The sequence below is a fragment of the Phodopus roborovskii genome, unplaced genomic scaffold, assembly GCF_943737965.1.
Source record: "Phodopus roborovskii unplaced genomic scaffold, PHOROB, whole genome shotgun sequence".
NCBI classification, from domain to species: Eukaryota; Metazoa; Chordata; class Mammalia; order Rodentia; family Cricetidae; genus Phodopus; species Phodopus roborovskii.
The window spans coordinates 7,017,908-7,039,243 of NW_026126613.1; the positions used below are offsets into that span (position 1 = coordinate 7,017,908).

The 21,336-nt window shown below is 35.5% G+C and overlaps 1 protein-coding gene across 1 annotated transcript in view; it reads left to right on the forward strand.

Annotated features, from left to right (window-relative positions):
* Nucleotides 1–21,336, forward strand: part of Ascc3 (activating signal cointegrator 1 complex subunit 3) — a 286,596-nt gene that overhangs the window by 144,418 nt on the left and 120,842 nt on the right. Inside the window, exons 20-28 of the mRNA XM_051206191.1 lie at nt 6,705–6,930; nt 8,498–8,652; nt 11,221–11,319; nt 12,424–12,592; nt 17,020–17,240; nt 18,369–18,454; nt 19,880–20,046; nt 20,741–20,886; nt 21,002–21,122. Coding sequence (XP_051062148.1) covers nt 6,705–6,930; nt 8,498–8,652; nt 11,221–11,319; nt 12,424–12,592; nt 17,020–17,240; nt 18,369–18,454; nt 19,880–20,046; nt 20,741–20,886; nt 21,002–21,122 — 1,390 coding nt within the window. The remainder of the gene's footprint in view (nt 1–6,704; nt 6,931–8,497; nt 8,653–11,220; nt 11,320–12,423; nt 12,593–17,019; nt 17,241–18,368; nt 18,455–19,879; nt 20,047–20,740; nt 20,887–21,001; nt 21,123–21,336) is intronic.

A 21,336-nucleotide genomic window follows, 5' to 3' on the forward strand; every position in this document is an offset into this window, starting at 1 on the left:
CACCCTGCAGCGCTAGCTAGCCTGGAAATTACTATGTAAACCAGTCTAGCCATAAAAGAATTCACACAGATCCACCTGCCTGTGCCTCTGCCTTCCTTCTTCCCAACCCTGGGAATATAGATTTGCACCTCCACTCCTGGCATTTATGTTTAAAATTTTGTTCAAATTTACTTAGAAAAAGAACATGTATGCATTACGTACCTCATGAGTACTCAGGAGGTCTTTCTTTTTTTTATTTTTTTTTATTTTAATTATTATATGTCGATCCAAGTTCCCCCTCCCTCCCTTCCTCCCTCTTATTCTTTCTGTCTCCTCACATGCACCCTGACTATCTTCCCTTCCCATAGCCCACTCCAATTCTACATGTAGGGCAATGCCATCCAGGTGGGGTCATGTAGATCTGTCAAGTCATTTGAAATAAGGACTAGGACTTCTCTGCTATCTCCACGTGAAGGGAGTATCCCTCTATGGGAGATATGTCTGCAAGGTCCTTTTGTGCACCAGGAATACATGCTGGTTCCACTGTATGAGGTCCCTTAGACTGTTCAGTCCTTCTGGCTGAGACCCATATTCAGGGCATCTGAGTCAGTCCCATGCTGGATTCCCAGCTATCAGTCTGGGGGCCCTTTACCTCCTCCTTGTTCAGGTCAGCTGTCTCTATGTTTTTCTGCAGCCTGGTCTTGTCCTCTCCATCTGCATCTGGGTTCTAGTTCGACTCAGTGTTTAGTTATGGATGTTTGCTTCTGTTTCCAACAGGTACTAGATGAGGGCTCCATGATGGTGGATAAGTTAGTTGTTGATCTCACCATCCGGGAAGGGCATTTATGTAGCCTTTCCACAGATGCTCAAATTGTTAGTTGGTGGCAGTCTTGTAGGTCTCTAGACCTTTCTTTAGGTTCAGTTTTCTCTTCAAACCAATAATGTCTCCCTCTCTTATGTTTGTTCTCTCTCTCTCTCTCTCTCTCTCTCTCTCTCTCTCTCTCTCTCTCTCTCTCTCTCTCTCTCTCTCTCCTGTCTTCTATTTCTATCCTGACTCAATCTTTGTAGTCACACTGCTTTCCTCTCCTCCCCTTCTCTTTCTCCTACTTCTCTCTCTATTCACTGCTCCCCCCACTTCCCCTGTACTCTGGGGGACTTATCCCTTCCCCCTTCTGTGAGGGACTTTATATGAATCTCTTAGAATACACCTTGTATCCTAGTTTCTCTGGCGGTATGAATTATAGGCTGGTGATCCTTTGCTCTATGCCTAAAATCCATATATGAGCGAGTACATACCATGTTCCTCTTTTTGTGACTGGGTTACCTCATTCAGGATGGTTTCTTCAAGTGCCATCCACTTGCCTGCGAATTTCAAGATTCCGTTATTTTTTTCTGCAGAATAGTATTCCATTGTGTAGATATGCCACATCTTCTTTATCCATTCTAAAGTTGAGGAGCGTCTAGGTTGCTTCCAGGTTCTTGCTATTATAAATAATGCTGCTGTGAACATAGTTGAGCACATCTCTTTGTTGCATGGTTTGGATCATTTGGGTATATGCCTAAGAGGGTGATTGCCGGTTCCTGTAGTAGACTGATTCCCATTTTCCTGAGGAACCGCCATACTGATCTCCAACATGACTGTATGTGTTTGCACTCCCACCAGCAGTGGAAGAGTGTTCCCCTTTCTCCACATCCTCTCCAGCATAAGTTATCACTGGTGTTTCTAATTTTAGCCATTCTGGCAGGAGTAAGATGCTATCTCAAAGTTGTTTTGATTTGCATTTCCTTGATAGCTAAGGTTGTTGAACACTTTCTTAAGTATCTTTCAGCCTTTTTGATTTCCTCTATTGAGAATTCTTTCTTAAGTTCTGTACCCCATTTTTTTAATAGGGTTATTTGGTGTTTTGTTGACAAATTTCTTGAGATCTTTGTATATTTTGGAGATCAGCCCTTTGTCGGATATAGGATTGGTGAACATCTTTTCCCAGTCTGTGGGCTGCCGTTTGGTCTTGTCCACTGTGTCCTTTGCCTTACAGAAGCTTTTAAGTTGAAGAGGTCCCATTTATTAATTATTGATCTCAGTGTCTGTGCTCCTGGAGTTATGTTCAGGAAGCGGTCTCCTATACCAATTTGTTCAAGGGTACCTCCTACTTTGTCTTCTAAGAGGTTCAGTGTGGCTCATTTTATGTTGAGGTCTTTGATCCACTTGGACTTGAGTTTTGTGCCATAGACATGGGTCTATCAGCAGTCTTCTACACACCATCATCCAGTTGTGCCAACACCATTTGTTGAAGATGCTGTCCTTCCCCCTTTGTATTCTTTTAGATGTTTTGTCGAAAATCAGGTGTTCATAGGTGTGTGGGTTAATATCATGATTTTCAGTTTGATTCCATTGGTCGACCTGTCTATTTTTGTGCCAATACCAGGCTGTTTTCAGAACTATAGCTCTGTAGTAGAGCTTAAAGTCAGGGATGGTGATGCCTCCTTAAGTTCTGTTTTGGCTATCCGGAGTCTTTTGTTTTTCCATATAAAGTTGATTATTATCCTTTTATGGTCAATGAAAAATTGTGGTGGGATTTTAATAGGGATTGCATTGAATCTGTAGATTGCTTTTGGCAAGATTGCCATTTTTACTATATTTATCCTACCGATCCAAGAACATGGGAGATCTTTCCATTTTCTGGTATCTTCTTTTATTTCTTTCTTTAAAGCCACAAAGTTCTTTCACTTTTTTGGTGTTACCTCAAGATACTTTATGTTGTTTTTGGCTATTGTAAAGGGCTTTCAAATAGCTGAAATAGAAGATATTTAAAAACATGAACTCAATATGTTGGTAAACAGTTTGAGTGATGATATAATTGAATCATTATAACTAAGAAACCAGGTGATAATGTTACGGATCCTCTAAAATGCAAAAGTTTTCAAACTTTCCCACTCAGCTTCCCCGTGTTTTTTGTGAGTCAACTTTCTATGGCTCTAAGAGTTGTCACCATGGCTGAACACCTGTATTTAATCACTGGAACCCATATGACCTCGGCTCTCCTGTGACCTACACACTGTGTAGCACACATCTGACTGTTAATGAATGTAACTGTTAAAAGAAAAAGAGAGAGATTGAGCCTGTGTGTTTATTTATTATGTACAGATCACTCATTTTGTATCTTTTTCACCTATTATATGTCATTTGATATTAAAATATTTTGAGTATAGTTTACCCTTTGCTTTTTATATGTGGGAGAATATTTTGGCAGATTTCAATAATCAAAATATTTTTTTTTTTACTCTCTGGAGATTAATAAGACACATTTCTGCCATTTTTAATTAATTTTATTTAAATTGAAAACAGTCTTATTTTCCATACCACTTCCATTTCCCTCTCCCTTCCCATCCTCCCCTAGCCCCCCACCATCACCCAAACCCACCACCCATTCACTGCTCAGGGAGGGTAGAGCCTCTGATCGAGGATCATCAAAGTCTGTCACATTTGGGGCAGGACCTAGGTCCCTGCTGCATCTAGGCTGAGAAAATATCCTTCCATAGGCAGTGGGCTCCTAAAGTCCATTCATGCACTAGGGATAAATACTGGTTCCACTTCCAGTGGCCCCATAGACTGCCCAAGCCCGCCAACTAACACCCATATTCAGGGTTCCTGGTTCAGTCCTATGCTGGTTCCCCAGCTGTGAGCTGGGGTCCATGAGCTCCCACTTGCTCAGGTCAGCTGTTTCTGTGGGTTTGCCCAGCACGGTCTTAACCCCTTTGCTTGTCACTCCTCCCTCTCTACAACTGGATTCCAGGAATGTAGCTTAGTGCTTTGCTGTGAATCTCTGCTTCTGCTTCCATCAGCTATTGGATGAAGGGTCTATGATGGCGTATAAGGTAGCCATCAATCTCATTATAGAAGAGCACTGGATCTTTTTTTGCCATTTGAAATATATTTTACTTCTTACTTTGATGATGTCTATATTTATTGTTCTTCATTGTATAAAATATGTCTTAATTTCAGGACTGTAAAAACTAGTCTTACAGTTACATCCATTTACCTACAAATTTATTTATTTTTTGCTAATAAATTGGCTATTTTTTCTTTTTTTATTTATTTTATATAACCAACTCCATTTAAATGAAAACAAACATTTATAGACAATATTTGGGAATTTGGGCATCGTTCTTTCCAAACTACTTCCTGCTGGTAAGGGGTACTGTCATGGGGGATTCTAAGAAGATGCAGAAATCCTGGCTGTAGTCTGCAAGGCTGCTTTGTCCAGCTGTTTTGAATGTAGGATCACCTGGTACTCTGTTTCAGGTGGTCTGGCTTGATCAAATCACATTAGTCTGGAAGGAATCCACAGCTTTTCATTTTCTGTGGAAACAAAAATAGAACTCCTTTTCCCCAGTAACTTGTCCTTGAACTTAAATTTTTGAGTCAAAGCATTTTTTTTTTAATTTATTATTTTACATGTCGATCCCAGTTCCCTCTCCCTCCCTCCTTCCCTCCCTTTTACCCTCTCTGCCCTCTCACATGCACTCTAAACACCCTCCCCTCCCATTCCTCCACCCCAATTCCATATGTAGGTGAATGCCATCCAGTTGGGGTCTTGTAGATCTGACAGGTCATGTGAAGTAGGGACTAGGGCTTCTCTCCTGTCTCTATTACCTACAAATTTATAACTTCTTTTTTCTTTGCAGCTTAATAAAATTTTGTTGTGCTTATGTAATGTTTTCATTATCCATCCCCCCAGTTGATTGATATGTAGACTGATTCTATTTCTATTATTTATGAATAGAGGAGCTGTGAATGTGGATGAGCAAGGATCTCTATAGTGGGAAATAGATTTAATTGAACATATACCAAGGAATGATGTAGCTGGGTCATATGGTAGTTTGGTTTCCAGCTTTTTGAGGGAGCTGGCCCTAATTTCTTTAGGGGCTTTACCAGTTTCCACTCAACCAATATTGAATAAGTTTCTCTTTTCCCCACTTCCTCACCACCATTTGTTGTCATTTTATTTGTTTTGTTTTTTCTTTTTTTCTTTTTAGTTTTTCGTGACAGGGTTTCTCTATGTAGCCCTGGCTGTTCTGAAACTCTCTATGTAGACTAGATTGGCCTCAAACTAACTGGAGTCTGAGATCCACTGGCCTCTTCCTCCCAATTGCTGGAATTGAAGGTGTGTGCCACCTCAGCCCGACATCATTTAATTCTTTGATGGTAGTCATTATGACTGGGATTCTACTGTTAGTCTCCATAAGAGAAGCTCCTGTTTGCAGTGAGCCTCCATAAGAGAAGCTCCTGTTTGCAGTGAGCAATTGAGAATGCAGAGTTGACTGTTCAAGGTTCTAAAAACGGCTGATAATTGAGTTCTCAGTCCTACACGAGACATCTATACTGTTCCACCTAAGGCTCAGAGAACTTTGTGGAAGAGGGAGCAGAAAAAATGTAAGAGGCTGAAGATAGAGAGAAGGACCATGAAACACTGTCTTCTGGCATGACAAAGCCATTGTAATCTGATCCCACAGTAACTGCATGGACCTACCATCTGTCAACTATAAATGAGGGAAAGGCTTATCCAATCCTGCACTTCTCACATGGAAATTTGGAGAAGGGACAGTCACTGTCTTAGACTCCAATGGACACTTGCAAGCCCTTGTGCATATGAATGTGAGAAAGGTTCTTGCAGACAAGAAGGGTGCGGACAGGGTAGGAGATCATAGAAAGGACAGGAGGGTGAAGAGTAACCACAGTATACATGTCTGGACTTGTCAAAGAAGAAATTTAATAAAAATTACCATTTAAAACACTAAATGATCTTTAATACAGTAATCTCTGAAGTTAATAATAAACGAAGATGAAAAAGCAAGTGGAATCAAGGTGTTGTGGTAGTTTTAAAATGCTCTATATGTCTGCCAATGAAGTTACCAGAGACCACTGAGCTTGAAATCTTATCTTTATATTGAAGTTCTTATGCCTGGCAGGTTGTTGTTCTTTGTCCCTAAATGGATGCTGACAACAAATAGCTGTTTGGTATTCGTCTATTTCAAATCTTTCTAAATGTTAGATTGTCCAGCAGTAAAATCAAAATATTACTATCAATAACATGGAATTACTGTGAAATTAAATGAGTGCTCTATTTGTAAAGCTAGTTATAGTGTTTGCTTTATAGCGATCCATTGGATTTGTCATTTAGTTTTGGCCACTGCACTCACTGGTATTTCTTGTCTCTGTTCCCTTATTAATTTCTCTCCTGACTGAAATAAAAATCTTCCTGAATTCTTGTTTAAATTGCTTATCAATATATAAATGTGTGTGTGTGTGTGTGTGTGTGTGTGTGTGTGTGTGTGTGTATTTCTATTATAAATGCTTACATAGTATACTTAGGAACATCTCAACATATCAACCTATTTCTTATATTCTAGGTACTTGAGCAGCCTGTCAGCTATGTTGTTTGTTTTTTGTCTACCTACTTCATTCCTGCTTAGAAGGTATAAGGAAAGAGCTTCCTAGGAATGTAAAAATGTACTACCCTCTGATAGTTTAATAAATAACATGCACATAATAGCAATGTGACTACTCTTATTCTAACTGAAGATAATTAAGGAAAGTTCCTGCACACAATTCAACTATATAGCTTGATTTGCTCTTCTTCTGAGCCTAGTTGGAATAATAAATTTACTGACATATAAAAGCACATTGTTATGTAACTACCAATCTTTGCCTTTTTGTTCTTTAGAATGCAGCTAGAATTGTCCGTGCTCTCTTTGAAATTGCTCTGAGGAAACGCTGGCCTACCATGACCTACAGGCTTCTCAATCTTAGTAAAGTCATTGACAAAAGACTCTGGGGTTGGGCTAGCCCTTTGAGACAGTTTTCTGTGTTACCACCACACATTCTGACAAGATTAGAAGAAAAAAACCTTACTGTGGATAAGCTCAAAGACATGAGAAAAGATGAAATTGGTAAGAAGGAAGCAAAAATCTTTATATGTACCTATGTACATAAAATATCTTGTTGATATATGCTGCATTTCCAAATTAAGTTAATCTTTACAGTATTTATGAAATCATTTTGCACATCTAAGCTGTATAAAAACTTTGCAAAGTTTATCAAATTATTTAATTGAATTGGCAATTAAAATAGAGTTATATTATCAGTCTTTTAATTTTTTTATACATAGAACTTACCCATAAATGATGAGAATCACTAGATGATGTTCAGTCACAATGAAATTCAATATTTAATTGATTTGAGTAACTTCTGCCATGTATATCAGCAATTTTACATTTTAAAATCATGTGTAGTAGCTGGACTTTAAGTAGTGAAGCACTAGCCTAGCAGGAATCCCCTGCACTCCCAAGGTAAAATAAATAAGAATTTGTGGACATTAAGTTTTGCAGTTCACCCCAGTTTGTTACCTTCTTAATTACACGCATCTATATATTTAAACCCAATTAATATCAGTCTGTACATGGAATTTGTCTTCCTTTTCCACGTAATATTAAAAAGTCCTTGACACATATATTTCTATGAAATGTAACATTTTATTGTAAAACCTGTAGTGTAACTAGGAAATACTTTGGTCCTGAATAGGATGGATGCTGCTCTTGCAGGGAGGCAGGCTGCAGGCCACAAGGGCTGCTGCTGCTGGGCTTCCTGTATTAAGGAAGGCTAAGAACGTGAATATTACAATTACAGTTGAAAGATTTTTTTTTTGTAGAATGATAAAAGTAGTACATCAAAAGAAAGAAATTGTGATTGTTAAAAACAGAACGTGAGAATATGTAGTAAACGTGTATTTTTTTTAATAAAATATGTTAACTTTAATTTCAAATTTGGTCATGGTTGATGTATATTGATTTAGTAATGTATACTATTCAGAAGCTTCTATTTTGAAGAGTTAAGATAAAGGAAATCTTGATAATAGAAAATGTAATCTAGTTCCATTTGCTTAAACTGTTTAGTCAATTTGTGTAGTTATATTGATTTTGTAACAATATCTGTCTTCTATGCATAGCTGTATTAATAGAACCTTGACTGTGAAAATAAACATAAGTAGTTAATGCATGCTGCTTGACTATAATTTATATTGTATTTTTATGTGTTTTAGAATGTCATGTGGATGACTGAATCATGTTTCATTTTACTGTAATATTTCCATAATTGTATAAAGCTCTTACACAGACCATGAATAAATTAATGACTATTTTCACAAAATACTCATAAGTTCATATTATGTCATACACTAAGTTAGAAAGAAGTAGGTCTCATAGTTGTTCAGACAGTATCAAGCCTCAGCAATTTTCAGAAGCCTATTAATACCTGAATAAACCCTGATACTGGTTTTCTAAGCTATGAATTACTAATTCGAGTTAACTATTACAAAATATTCAAACATGCCAGGTCAAGAATGTCAGCTATTTTACATAGCAAATCATGAAAGAAGCAATAAAATCACCATATCTGAACTCTCATTTACAAGTCAGATTATACGGGCACATTTTTTCCTATGTAATACTTTACTTTCAGGTCACATTTTGCATCATGTGAATATTGGACTGAAGGTTAAACAGTGTGTTCATCAGATTCCTTCTGTTACAATGGAAGCTTCCATTCAGCCCATCACACGGACTGTCCTCCGAGTATCACTGAGTATCCACCCGGATTTCTCATGGAATGATCAGGTAGAGCTGGAAACACATACATCCATGTTTCGCTAAATTATCTGTACTGAGGGTCCCACCAAACTTCCTTATGTCTATCACAAAGGCATATAGAGGATTTATATATAAGTATTCATATATATGGTCTTTATTGGTAGCATTATAGTTATTGGTTATTCTTACTTATATGAAAATGTGGTAAATTGATATGTCAAGCAGTGAGGTCTTGCAGAATCTACCGAATTTACAGTTTCAATATTGAACTACATACATGTCAGTAGATTGAGCTCCCTAAGCTGAACCACCCTGGTTGTGTTCTTCAATGTTACCCATGTCATTTTTGTCGTCTCTACTTTGTCACTTTAGCTTGCCACTAATTTGATATTCTGTTTGCTAGCACAGACATTTTAAAATCTTGATGTCTGTAAAGTAACCATTCCCTACTTTTCTTAAGAACTAGGTTATAAGAAAAGTACTCTATTTAATTCTTTGTCACAAGTTTCTTTGATAGATTTCTTCCTCGGAGACATTCAGTCCTGCATTAGTCATAATTAATATTTTTTCATCTTTTTGTCTATGAATATGTAGTATTTATATACACAACTCTTATTTAAAACATCCTTCCCTGGTTCTTGTTATGCTTCTGTTTTTATTTTCATTCATTATTTCCTGCTTTCAAACCATACATATTAAATTCTAACAATAAGGTTGATGAGGTTGTAGCACTGAGGTGGTAATTGTGGTCCTGAATGCTATTCCTACCACCACAGGAAACAGATTTGCCGGCACATCCTACAGTCCCAGCACCCAGAGGACCCTCAGCACAGTGAGGGTCAGGCCAGCCCAGGCTACTAAAGATTCTTTCAAGGCAAAATAGGGATAAAGTCATATGTAAGGATCTACTCTGAATCATGTTGCTATTCAGTCAGCCTTCCTTGAACTAATTAATGTGTGAGAAATTATAAAAGCAATAGGAAGAGGTCCCTGGGGTAGACAAGTCACTCAGTAATTGTAGTATACCTGTGTACCTGTGCTTACCCCACATGGTTCCTGAAAGAACTGAGTTAAGTAAGAGTCAGTGACTTTTATTCAGGTGTGTATTTCAGAATCACCTAGCTAAGCTGCTAATCCCATGTGCAATAGCTTTAAGGTGCTCAGACTTCTGAGTGCTAGAATTTCATAATCTACAGATATGTATAATAATTATAATATCAGAATTTCTCTGAGGAACAAATGATGATAATACAAATTTACCTTAATATTCCTCCAAAGACAAAACTGTATACAAAATATAAAGGTATTGTTAGCCACTAAAATTCATGTTTAAATTTTTTAATTATGTATGTTTGTGAAATGAATGAAACTTATACTGTTTCAGTTATCTTCTACTAACATCCATAAAACCCTCTAGTTAACACTGTCAGGTATGGTCTTCAAATGTTATGGTCTTCAAAACTGGAAAACTAACCATTCCTCCACTTGAAGGAAGGAAGATAGTGTATTTTCCTGTGCAGCAAAAAGTCCACAGGTAGATGTCTCACAATGTTTCAGGCTCTAGTTAGTCATACCATTCAGGGTTCGGGATTTTTTTCACCTCTGCTGACATTGCTTAGTATTTAGGAAATGTTTCCTACTTCACTTCAAATTTAACTGTCTAACTAAGCAAGAAACACATCCTTACACACTCATCCTCAAGTGCAGATTTATCCCAGATTTGATGTGGGCATCTCCTTTATCTGCTGTCAGGAGAATTTCATGAGCTGCCTATCTTATGAAAAAATGATTACAAAGCAAGTTTGGCCCTTGTAAAGGAAAAAGAGTGAGTCTGAAATGGATAAACAAAATAATGGCTTATTAATCCAGTGAAACATTAACTGACAACAGTAATGAGTAAAGTACTGATACTTACTGAATCAAATTAAAAATCCAGTTGTAAAAGTCCACAGAGTACAATATCATTTATATAAAATGTTCATAATAAGCAACGTATACTGAATAGTTGTAGCTAGTGAATACATTTGTTTTTTTCCAGAGGTGATGAAATGTTCTGAAATTAGATTGTGGCTATATTTGTGCAACTTTGTAAAAATCTGTTAAGTTGCCTTTCATACTTTAAACTAATAAACGCTATAATAGTGAAGTTGCTGAAGAGAAGAATAGATGTAATGTTATGAGCATGTTTTCCCGCCGGCCTGGTCCCACAGCATGTCAGCCCCAACTAACACAGAGATGGTATATTGGATATAATGCTATTGGCCAGTTACTAGTTTCTTATCAACTAGCTCTGTCTTAAATATTAACCCATTTTTATTAATCTAAGTATTTTCCCATGGTCTCATCTTAACAGAGAGAGGGCCAGGCATTCTGCTCTCTGGGTCCTACCTGTTGAATCTCCCTACTATCTCCTACTCGAAACCTCTTTATCTTCCTTGTCCCGCCTATCTTGCTTTCCTATTTGCCTGCAGGACTTTATTCATTAACCAATAAGAGAAACATATTTACAGAATGACATCTCCCATCAATGTAGAGTGTATAAACAGCCTGTCTTGAATTGTGGTACTTATGAGGACTGTAATCCTACCTTTCTAGGTCCATGGAACAGTAGGGGAACCATGGTGGATTTGGGTAGAAGATCCTACAAATGACCATATTTATCACTCGGAGTACTTTTTAGCTCTTAAAAAACAGGTAAATATTTATGTGGCTCTTTCCTTATTTTGCTACCATGAAGAGAAATTTTAAACTAATAGTATCTGCCATTTATTTTCTTTCTCAATGCTATTCAATTAAAGTTTTATTATTTATTATTTCTGCCTCTTCTGAAGGAAAGAAAGTGATAAAATGTATGGTATTGATAAGTCATTGTGATGACTGTTTGAAAACTTTAATTACAATTTGGTGATGTGTTAAGTCATAGTTTCCAGGGTTGTGGAATATGTAATACAGGTGAAATAAGGAATCATTAGCTATTATATGCATACAATATAATAAGAACATTGAATCACATAGTGAAATTTCTTTATGCTTCCAATAAAAGACTTAGTTTAGCCCTGGAAAATACCTATAAGTAGGCATTATACAAACTGAGTAGGTTATAAATTATGTATTTTGGAATATTTATACACACATGTAACAATAACTAATGAGAAAAGAAGTCATATTTGAAAGAGAGCAAAGAACATATGGAAAAGTATGGAGAGAGAAAGGAGGGGTAAATGTTGTTACTTATAATCTGAAAAGTTTAGTGAAATAATTTTTTAAATACCTAGTTTTTTGCCATGTTTTTGATGCTTAGCTTGTAGTTTCACTTTTTATCAAGAGAAAGGAGAAGCTTTGAGCTGAAAAATCTTGTCAAGGGCATCAAATTTATTTTTGTTTTATTCTTTATATTAAACATTTATTTTAAGTAATTATGGTATTTCTTTTTGATACTGGTAGGACTTAAACAGAAACATTGTGTAAGTATTAGTATAGCAATTATAATTTTAAAAATGAAGGTAAGTAATTGAGTGAATGATGTTTGAGTAATTCTGATAAACAAAACAAAATAATAGCCTATAAAAACATGCTAAATAGCACAAAATGAATATAAACCTTACCAAAGAGTACTTTGCGTTCTTAAAGGGAACCAAATACAAGTTGCTGAAATAGTTAAGCATCTCAACTTCTTCTAACCTAGTGTACTCTGTTATCATTATATCTTGTGTAGATACTGCTTTCTTAACAGTAGACTACTGTGACCTTTATAATAGTGGAAGACTCATATTTACTTGAGACTTTATTTCACACCAGGTTGTTAATAAAGAAGCTCAACTTCTGGTGTTTACCATCCCTATTTTTGAGCCTTTGCCCTCTCAGTACTATATTCGAGCAGTGTCTGATAGGTGGCTAGGAGCTGAAGCTGTTTGCATTATCAACTTTCAGCATCTGATTCTACCAGAGAGACATCCTCCCCATACAGGTAAAAGTGACTTACTAATCTGAATCATTACTTTCTCCAAAATAACTGTTTTATTTAATGTTGGAAATATCTATGCTTATGTTATTCTTTATTAAAATTCAAATTATCTGATAATATAGTTTAGAGAGAGATTTTTCAGAGAAAACTTTGTATGTACAATGAATAGAGTTTAATGTGTTACCATGATTTTTTAGTTTAAAAAGCATTAAAGTAGGCCAGTTTTCATGGATTTAGTAAGGGTGGCACTACTTTTCTGTTGCTTCATTTCCATTTATATAGTTATTATAATTTCTTCATGTGTGCTTGCTTTCCCATTCTGCTGTGTTCTTTATGTGTTCTTTGAAAGATGTAAGATGCTATTTCAAAGATTTTAGGTTTTGGATTCTCAGATCACAGGTATGGCAATATGTATTCTAAATTATCATTATTTAGTTCTGGAATTTTCCTTCTGCCATTGCTATTCTTCAATATCTAAAATGTTTTAATACTAAGGCTTCATGGTTTATTTTTTATTCAATAGGGGATTTACAAATACCCACACTGAGACTATGAACTGCCAATATCATGGAGCCTTCATATCGACTCCTTCACATATTTTAGCTTTATGGCAACTATTGGCAACACATCTGAGAGGCTTGTCATTGTGAACATTTGTAACATTCCATTTTAGAGTTTAATAATGTGAAAAATGACTTCTTATGTTGGTTTATAAAAGCTGGAAGTGTGTATGAATGAATATTTATGATGATAATTTCAAGTACCCCATGAAATCTATGTCAGAATTTTCCTGGGGCTTTTAAATTAATCAGTGCATCATTTTTCTTCTCTTTGACAATAAATATTGAGGAGTATTGATTTTCAGAGACTCTTTTTTATTTAAATAGACAACAAAAATATCCTAATTGTCTTTTTTGTATAATTATTCAAGAGAAAAACTCACAATGCTACTTATGACTTTTTAATTTACTTACTACTTCACAGTCCTGTAGAAAGTAAAAGTGTTAATACAACTAATCTTTGCCATTTTGGTCAAATGTGTACCTTATTCGTTATATCTGTTTACCTCAAGAGAGTTTATACTGCAGCCCAGTTCTGCTTTGATTTCTTGAGAAAAGAGAATGATTAATCACTCAAAATGATAGAGATATGATAGAATCTGCTCACAGAAGGTGAGATTTCTGACATTTCTGTTTGTTTCATCTTTCATTGTATATACTATCCAGACTTTTATAACAGGGTATATAAAATGTCTTAATTTAAAATATATATGTTGACATCGGTACGTTTTTTTTAATGTGCTTAATTTTATAATATATTATCATTATGTTTTAATGCTCAATTATTTCACAATTGAGCAATCAATCAGATATCAATCTTTGTATGTAATATCTTACTGACTACATTTTCAAAACCAAAAATTTACCATTATGATCCCAGGGTATATTTAGCTCAGTATACATGTAAGCACATCACTGCATTTGAACCAATCAAGTAAAGTCACTGAAGTAAAGTATATGCTTTGGACATTGACAGTAATTGCCCATTTATCATGCACTGTGGTTGATTTTCTATTCTTCATACCTATGTGGTTTCTTCTAGTTCCATCCATTTCAAGATTTCATTGTGTTTTCCCACTGAGTAGTACTCCATTGTGTAAATGCACCACATTTTCTTTATCCATTCTTCAGTTGAGGGACAACTAGGTTGCTTCCAGGTTCTGACTATTAAATAATGCTGCTATGAACATTATTGTATGAATGTGGATCTTTTGATGTATGCCTAAGAATGCAATTGGTGAATCATGAGATAGACTGATTCCCATTTTTCTGAGGAACTGCCTGCCATACAGATTTCCAAAGTGACTGTACAAGTTTGCACTCCCACAAGCAATGGAAGAGGTTTCCCCTTTCTCCACATCCTCTGCAGCATAAACTGTAATTGGTGTTTTTTACTTTAGCCATACTGATGGGTGTAAGATAGTTTCTCAGCTTTGTTTTGATGGCTAAGGATGTTGAGTACTCCCTTAAGTGTCTTTATGCCATTGTAGATTCCTCTGTTGAGAATTCTCTATTTAGTTCTGTACCCCAGTTTTTAATCAGATTATTTGGTGTTTTGGTGACTAGCTTCTTGAGTTCTTTGTATATTTTGGAAATCAGCCCTCTGTCAGATGTGGGGTTGATGATTATCTTTTTCCATTCTGTGGGCTGCTGTTCTGTCTTGTTGACTGGGTCCTTTGCCTTACAGAAGCTTCTGAGTTTCAAGGTGTACCATTTATTAAAAGTTGATCTTACTGTCTATGCTACTAGTGTTATATTCAGGAAGCAGTCTCCTATACCAATTCATTCAAAGGTTCCTCCCACTTTCTCTTCTAAGAGGTTCAGTGTGGCTGGATTTATGTTGAGGTCTTTCATCCATTTGAACTTCAGTTTTGTGCATGACAATAGACATGGATCTATCTGCAGTCTTCTACACATAAGCATCCAGTTATGCCAGCACCATTTGTTGAAGATGTTTTGTTTTTTCCATTGTATATTGAGTGAGGTAATCCAGTCACTGAAAGACAAACATGGTATGTACTCACTCAAATAGATATTAGACATAGAGCAAAGAATTAACAGCCTACAATCCACACCTCCAGAGAAGCTACAAAACAAGGAAGACCCTAAGAGAGACAAGCATGGTCCCCTGGAGTAGGGACAAGAGCTCGTGAACAAATTGGGACCATGGGCGGGATGGGGGAGGAGGTAGGAGAAAGAGGGAGAAGAACAGGAGTTGGGAGGACAACATGAGGGATTAGGAAGATTAAGTTGGGGTTGAAGAAGAGAGCAAGAGATACCTTAATAGAGGGAGCCATTATAGGTTTAAAGAGAAATCTGCCACTAGGTAAATGTCCAGAGATCCACAGGATGACCCCAACTAAGAATGTAAGCAATAGTGGAGAGGTTGCTTTATATGTCCTTCCCCTATAATGAGAATGACGACTACCTTAAATGCCATCCTGGAGCCTGAATCCAGTAGCTGATGGAAGCAGACACAGAGATCCGCAGTTGAGAACTGAACTGAACTGGAATCCAGTAGTAGAAAGGGAGAAGTGATGAACAAAGAGGTCAAGACCGTGCTGGGAAACCCACAGAAATAGCTGAATTAAACAAATGGGATTTTATGGACCCAAGTCTGGCAGCTGAGGAACCAGCATAGGATCGAACCAGGCCCCCTGAACATGTGTGTCAGCTAGGAGGCCTTGCAGTCTACAGGGCCTCTAACAGTGGGACCAGCACATTTCCCATGGATGGATAAGTCTCTTAGCCTAGATACACTACAGGGGAGGGCCCAGGCCCTGCCCCAAATGACTTGACAGACTTTGATGATCCCTTGTGGAAGGTCTCACCCTCTCTGGGGAGGGAATGCGGGAGTCAATGTGGGGTTTGGGAGATTGGGAATGAGAGGGAACTGGGATTGATACTTTAAATAAGCTTGTTTCTAATTTAAATTAAATTTAGAAAAAAAAATACCTGTGTCTTATTTGATATTACAAACTTTGAGGTTTTCTCTCCCTTCTTAATTTACAGTTTTACAGAAAATTGAAGCAAACTGACATGGAAAACAGATAATCAGCTCTTGGCTAGCCATACAGTAAAGCCAAGCAGTAAGCAATGATTAGCTTTTGAACTATTATGTAGACCTTTCAATAAGAAAATTAGCCATATGTTACATTTTCAAACAATATGGTGGAGATCTAATTTAAAGAACTGTCCTCATGCTGCACTTTTAAATTCAATCCTGTTTAAACTTCATCTGTGTATCAATCTTGACAGTGGTGCCATAGTGTTTTAACTGATAGATTTCTGGAAAATATGATGTCTTGATACATAGCAGTGTATATTAATAGATGATACTTTCTAAATTGTTTTAATTTCTAATCCCTTAGGTCTCTAGTCCACATAATGAAAAATGACTAGATCTTATTCTTTTGAAAGTTTTCTTGGAGCAGATTTGGTTCTTCCCCATTATTCTCTGCTTTTCAGTTTTCTTAAGTTCCCATTGGCTGTGGCAATGGTTTACTCAGCTCTTGTGCTTGGCTTGTGTGTGACAGATTAAAATTAATTTGTGAGTGAATGTTACAACACTGAAATTTGTAGGTGGCCTTTTGTTTAGTTTATGCATTAAGATCTAGTTTTGTTCTGTAGCATGGATATTCTCATGAACTTGGGTATGAAGTTTTACTCCACTTGGTAGAGAAAGAACCAATTACTTCATAGGGACCTTCTATCAGAGCATTCAACAACTTACTATGATATGGTGAATGAGTAAAAAGATGTTAATGGTGTGTAAGAGTTACATATTATTTTACTTATTTGAAATACAGTGTCCAGGGCTGTGCATAGTTTTTTCAGTGATTTTACAGCAATACTTCTCACATTTTTCAGAACTGTTGGACCTTCAGCCTTTACCAGTCACAGCATTGGGATGTAAAGCATATGAAGCTCTATATAACTTCAGCCACTTCAACCCAGTACAGACACAAATATTCCACACGTTGTATCACACAGACTGTAATGTCCTACTTGGAGCCCCCACTGGATCAGGAAAGACAGTTGCAGCCGAACTAGCCATTTTCAGAATCTTCAACAAATATCCCACTTCAAAGGTCAGTTCAAAGTCGTGATTACTGTTATCAAGATGATTTACATTTTCGTCCTTTCAAATAATTTTTCCTTGGTAAGAACATTTAATATCTAGTCTTAGAAACTTTCAAGTATTTAGCACAGCAATTTTAACTCTCAGACTGTCATAAGGTCTTCAGGATTTATTTATTCTACAAAAGTAAAACATAACCTTTGAACAGTATCTTCCCATTCCTTTTATTCTCATCCTTCGTAGACTTCATTCTTCTCAGCTTTTATTAAGTCAGCAATCTGAAACTAGAAAAATACAAAAGAAAGAGAGGGATAGAAATTCCTTGACACTGATCTTGTCAGTTCTGTTCCTTTGGAGATGATTGATTGATAGGTAGGTAGGTAGTCAGTCAGTCTGGATTTGTTTGGGTTTTTTTGTTTTGTTTGGTTTGGTTTGGTTTTTATTCATGTGGGTACCTCATATTGAAAGTAGAAATACTTTTAAATTGTGATTTCAGAAATGTTTAACTTCCTTTTTGGAGGGTTTGCCTTTTCTTTACTCTCCGCTTTTCAATCTCTTAGATAGTTATTGAACCATAAAGAACACATTATACACAAGAACAACTCAACTAAATTGCAAGATGTTAAAAACAAAGATTTGGGACATATAATACTTTGCATTTTATTTAGGTTATCAAAGACAAGTTTGTGATACTTTAAAAAAGTAAAATATCTAAAATAACTAGCACCAATTTACATTAAATTTAAACAGTTTCTCTTCTAAATTTCGAAATTAATGAAGCTCATATAAATTCTATACAAAATGTAGGAACATTTTCTGTCACCAGAACTCTAATCTTATATGTTATTTCATAATTGTTTGTTTGCATTATGTTAGACTATAATATCATCATAAGATATAGCTGATTTTTAAAATACTCTAAAAATGTATCCTTTTGTTTTATGATAGGTTGTTTATGATATCTAGTTGTCTTATTTTGTATCAATACAAAGCTAATTGTATTCCCTTCATTAACAGTGTTGTGTTCATTGTTAAGGGGAACTTTAAATTCACTTTGTTCTGTTTTGACAAAGTTTGTATTTCTTATTTGCAAATGCTGTTATTTTCTTGAGTCCTTTTGTCTCTATCCCCTTTTTAGGCAGTATATATTGCACCCCTAAAAGCTCTAGTCCGTGAAAGAATGGATGATTGGAAAATTAGGATAGAAGAAAAACTTGGTAAAAAGTAAGTTCTTACTTTGATTTAAAATAGGCTTTTAATAGTATAAGTAGCCAACAGATTTAAAAGATACATAAAATCATTTTATGTTTTCAGTGATTTTCATATGCTTTTATTTAAAAGTTTACCATTACTAGAATTCAAGATTCCCACTCTTTTATGTCTAAAAATGTAATCATTTTGTTACTTAGTTTGAATACTCTCATTTGATATGATACCTTTTCCGAAATATCTTTATTACAAAAAATAGTTATCTGTTTATCTTTCACATAATTGAGATTAATTTCTAGAACCTACTTTAAAAGTATTTTGCATGTAACTTACTCAGTGAAAAAATAGACCTTTAGAAAACATTATTTTATAGTTATAATTTAGTATTTGACATTTATTGCAGCACTGTTTATCACAAGACTGCAAACAACTTGATTGTTCCATAATGCTCTTCCAATTAAATAATGATACACATGCAAAATGCAAAATTTTGTGACTCTGCAGAGAAGAATAACTACCACATACTGAATCTAGAAGGATTTCAGTTAGAGAAAAAGAAGTAAACTGTTCTACCTCTTCTCTGAAAAAGATGGCTATAGGACTGAACTGTACTATAAATTCCTTCAGCCCTGAATGTATTACATATTCTCTGTAATATGTAAAATATAAAACTCAAAACATTAGAAATCATTAGAGGAACAAACCTTTTTACTTTGTTAATCTGAATCTAGATTACAAATTGTTAGTAAAATCTGTGTTTTCATGGGTAACTTCCTTTTTCACTGTGAAATTAAAAACCCATTAGAAAGGTGGTATTTATTTAACCTTTTCTGAACTTGTTTATAATATCCCAGTCTGCTTGAGATTTTTATGTTACCTATAGAAAACTTTAGTCTTAGAAATTAAATTATGCTTGGAAATAAATGTGTTCTTAATAAGTGCCCTAACAAAATAACACCTTCCCTAAACAAATAGGTTTAAAAAAATAATAATGCATGTGCAGTGATGCATGACTATAATTTTAAGCAGGAGAGATAATATTGCAGGTTCATCCTTGGCTGCATACGGAGTTAACTTTAGCATGGGCTACAAGAGATCCTATCTCAAAAAGTGAAAAAGGAAAGAGGCAGACATGGAAGGAAGGAAACATATGTTTAACTATGCAGACAAGGATATAACAATCAACTTTATAAAATAACATAGGCAAATTGTTTTATGTGCAGTTAAGCAAAGCCTGACACTAAGTTGTATATAATTGATTTGATTTTGTATTGCTTGCATATGTTTTATTGTGTGGATTTCTTCATTAATGCAATTGTTTCATTTCAGATAGTTTCAAATGATAGAGTAGTTTAAATTATTATAAAATTTTATTTCAAAAGAGTTTTTAGCCTGTCTAAAGTTATGTGTTTACTGAAGATCAATTTTATTTCTCGGCAGAGTTATTGAACTGACAGGGGATGTGACTCCAGACATGAAATCCATTGCTCAAGCTGACCTTATTGTCACTACACCAGAGAAGTGGGATGGAGTCAGTCGGAGCTGGCAGAATAGGAACTACGTTCAGCAGGTTACCATTCTCATCATAGATGAGATCCATCTGCTTGGTAGGTACCATTCAAGTAAAAATAGAATTTTATAAAACTTGACATCCTTCTATTAGTATAATTTCATGTGCAAATAATTGTATGTATTCTTGACATTGAATGTAATGTTTTCACTTACATGTAGTGTGTAATGGTGAAATCATGTTAAGGTATTTGTCACCAGTTCCTTGTACTTATTCCTTCTATCTAACTGAAGCTGTGTTACCCTTCTAACATCTCAGTTTTACCATCCTCTACCAAGCCACTCCCATCCCCTTGTAAATGCTGGGTGGTTTTTTTTCTCTCTTTCTCCCCGAGTTTCAATTTTTTTTTTTTTTATTAATTTTACATAGTTCATACAATTTTGTTTCTCGGTCCATGGCTCATTTCTTTTAGCACAGTGTCCCCTGATTCATCTATAATGTAAATGACAGGATTTCATTTTTTAAAATTTTAAATATTTCATTGTGTGCATTATTTTATTCGTCTATAAGTGAACACTTAGTCATTATTTGGCTCCTGTGGATAATAATATTGTGGACATGAAGTACATATAACTCTTTGACATACTGATTTCAATTCCTCTGAAATTTCTTATTCATACAGTAGTTTCCCATTCACACTTTTTAAAGTAATCTTTGTATTCTGACTTTGTGCCTGCAACAGTCGGCATGGATTTATTAAATGGTTAATATTCATTATTTTTTATTCTTAGGTGAGGAGAGAGGTCCAGTTCTAGAGGTCATTGTATCTCGAACAAATTTTATCTCATCACACACAGAGAAGCCTGTTAGAATAGTTGGACTGTCCACTGCATTAGCTAATGCTAGAGACCTTGCTGACTGGCTCAATATTAAGCAGGTATGAAAAAGAGTGACAGATTATTCAGCAACACTTTTTTATGTTTAAGTTTATAAAGTTGTGTTACATCCTTCAATATAAAAATTATAACTGGTTTCTTTCTCATGTTTACCAGATGGGTTTGTTCAACTTTCGACCATCAGTTCGCCCAGTTCCTCTGGAAGTCCACATTCAAGGTTTCCCGGGTCAACATTACTGCCCACGCATGGCCAGTATGAACAAGCCTGCGTTTCAAGGTAAATATCAGAGTCTGGGATTAAAATAAAAATAAGCACTCTCTGTAGATAGTAACTATGAAATGCATTCTAAATCATTTCAGTTTCTGTGAAAGAATGATAAAGGTCCCACAGATACAATCAAAATTGATCTATATCACCTATTGAAGAACATAAATACTTATTAAATTGTGTGTGGATATTAGAGGTATTTCATAAATCTAAATTACTTTAT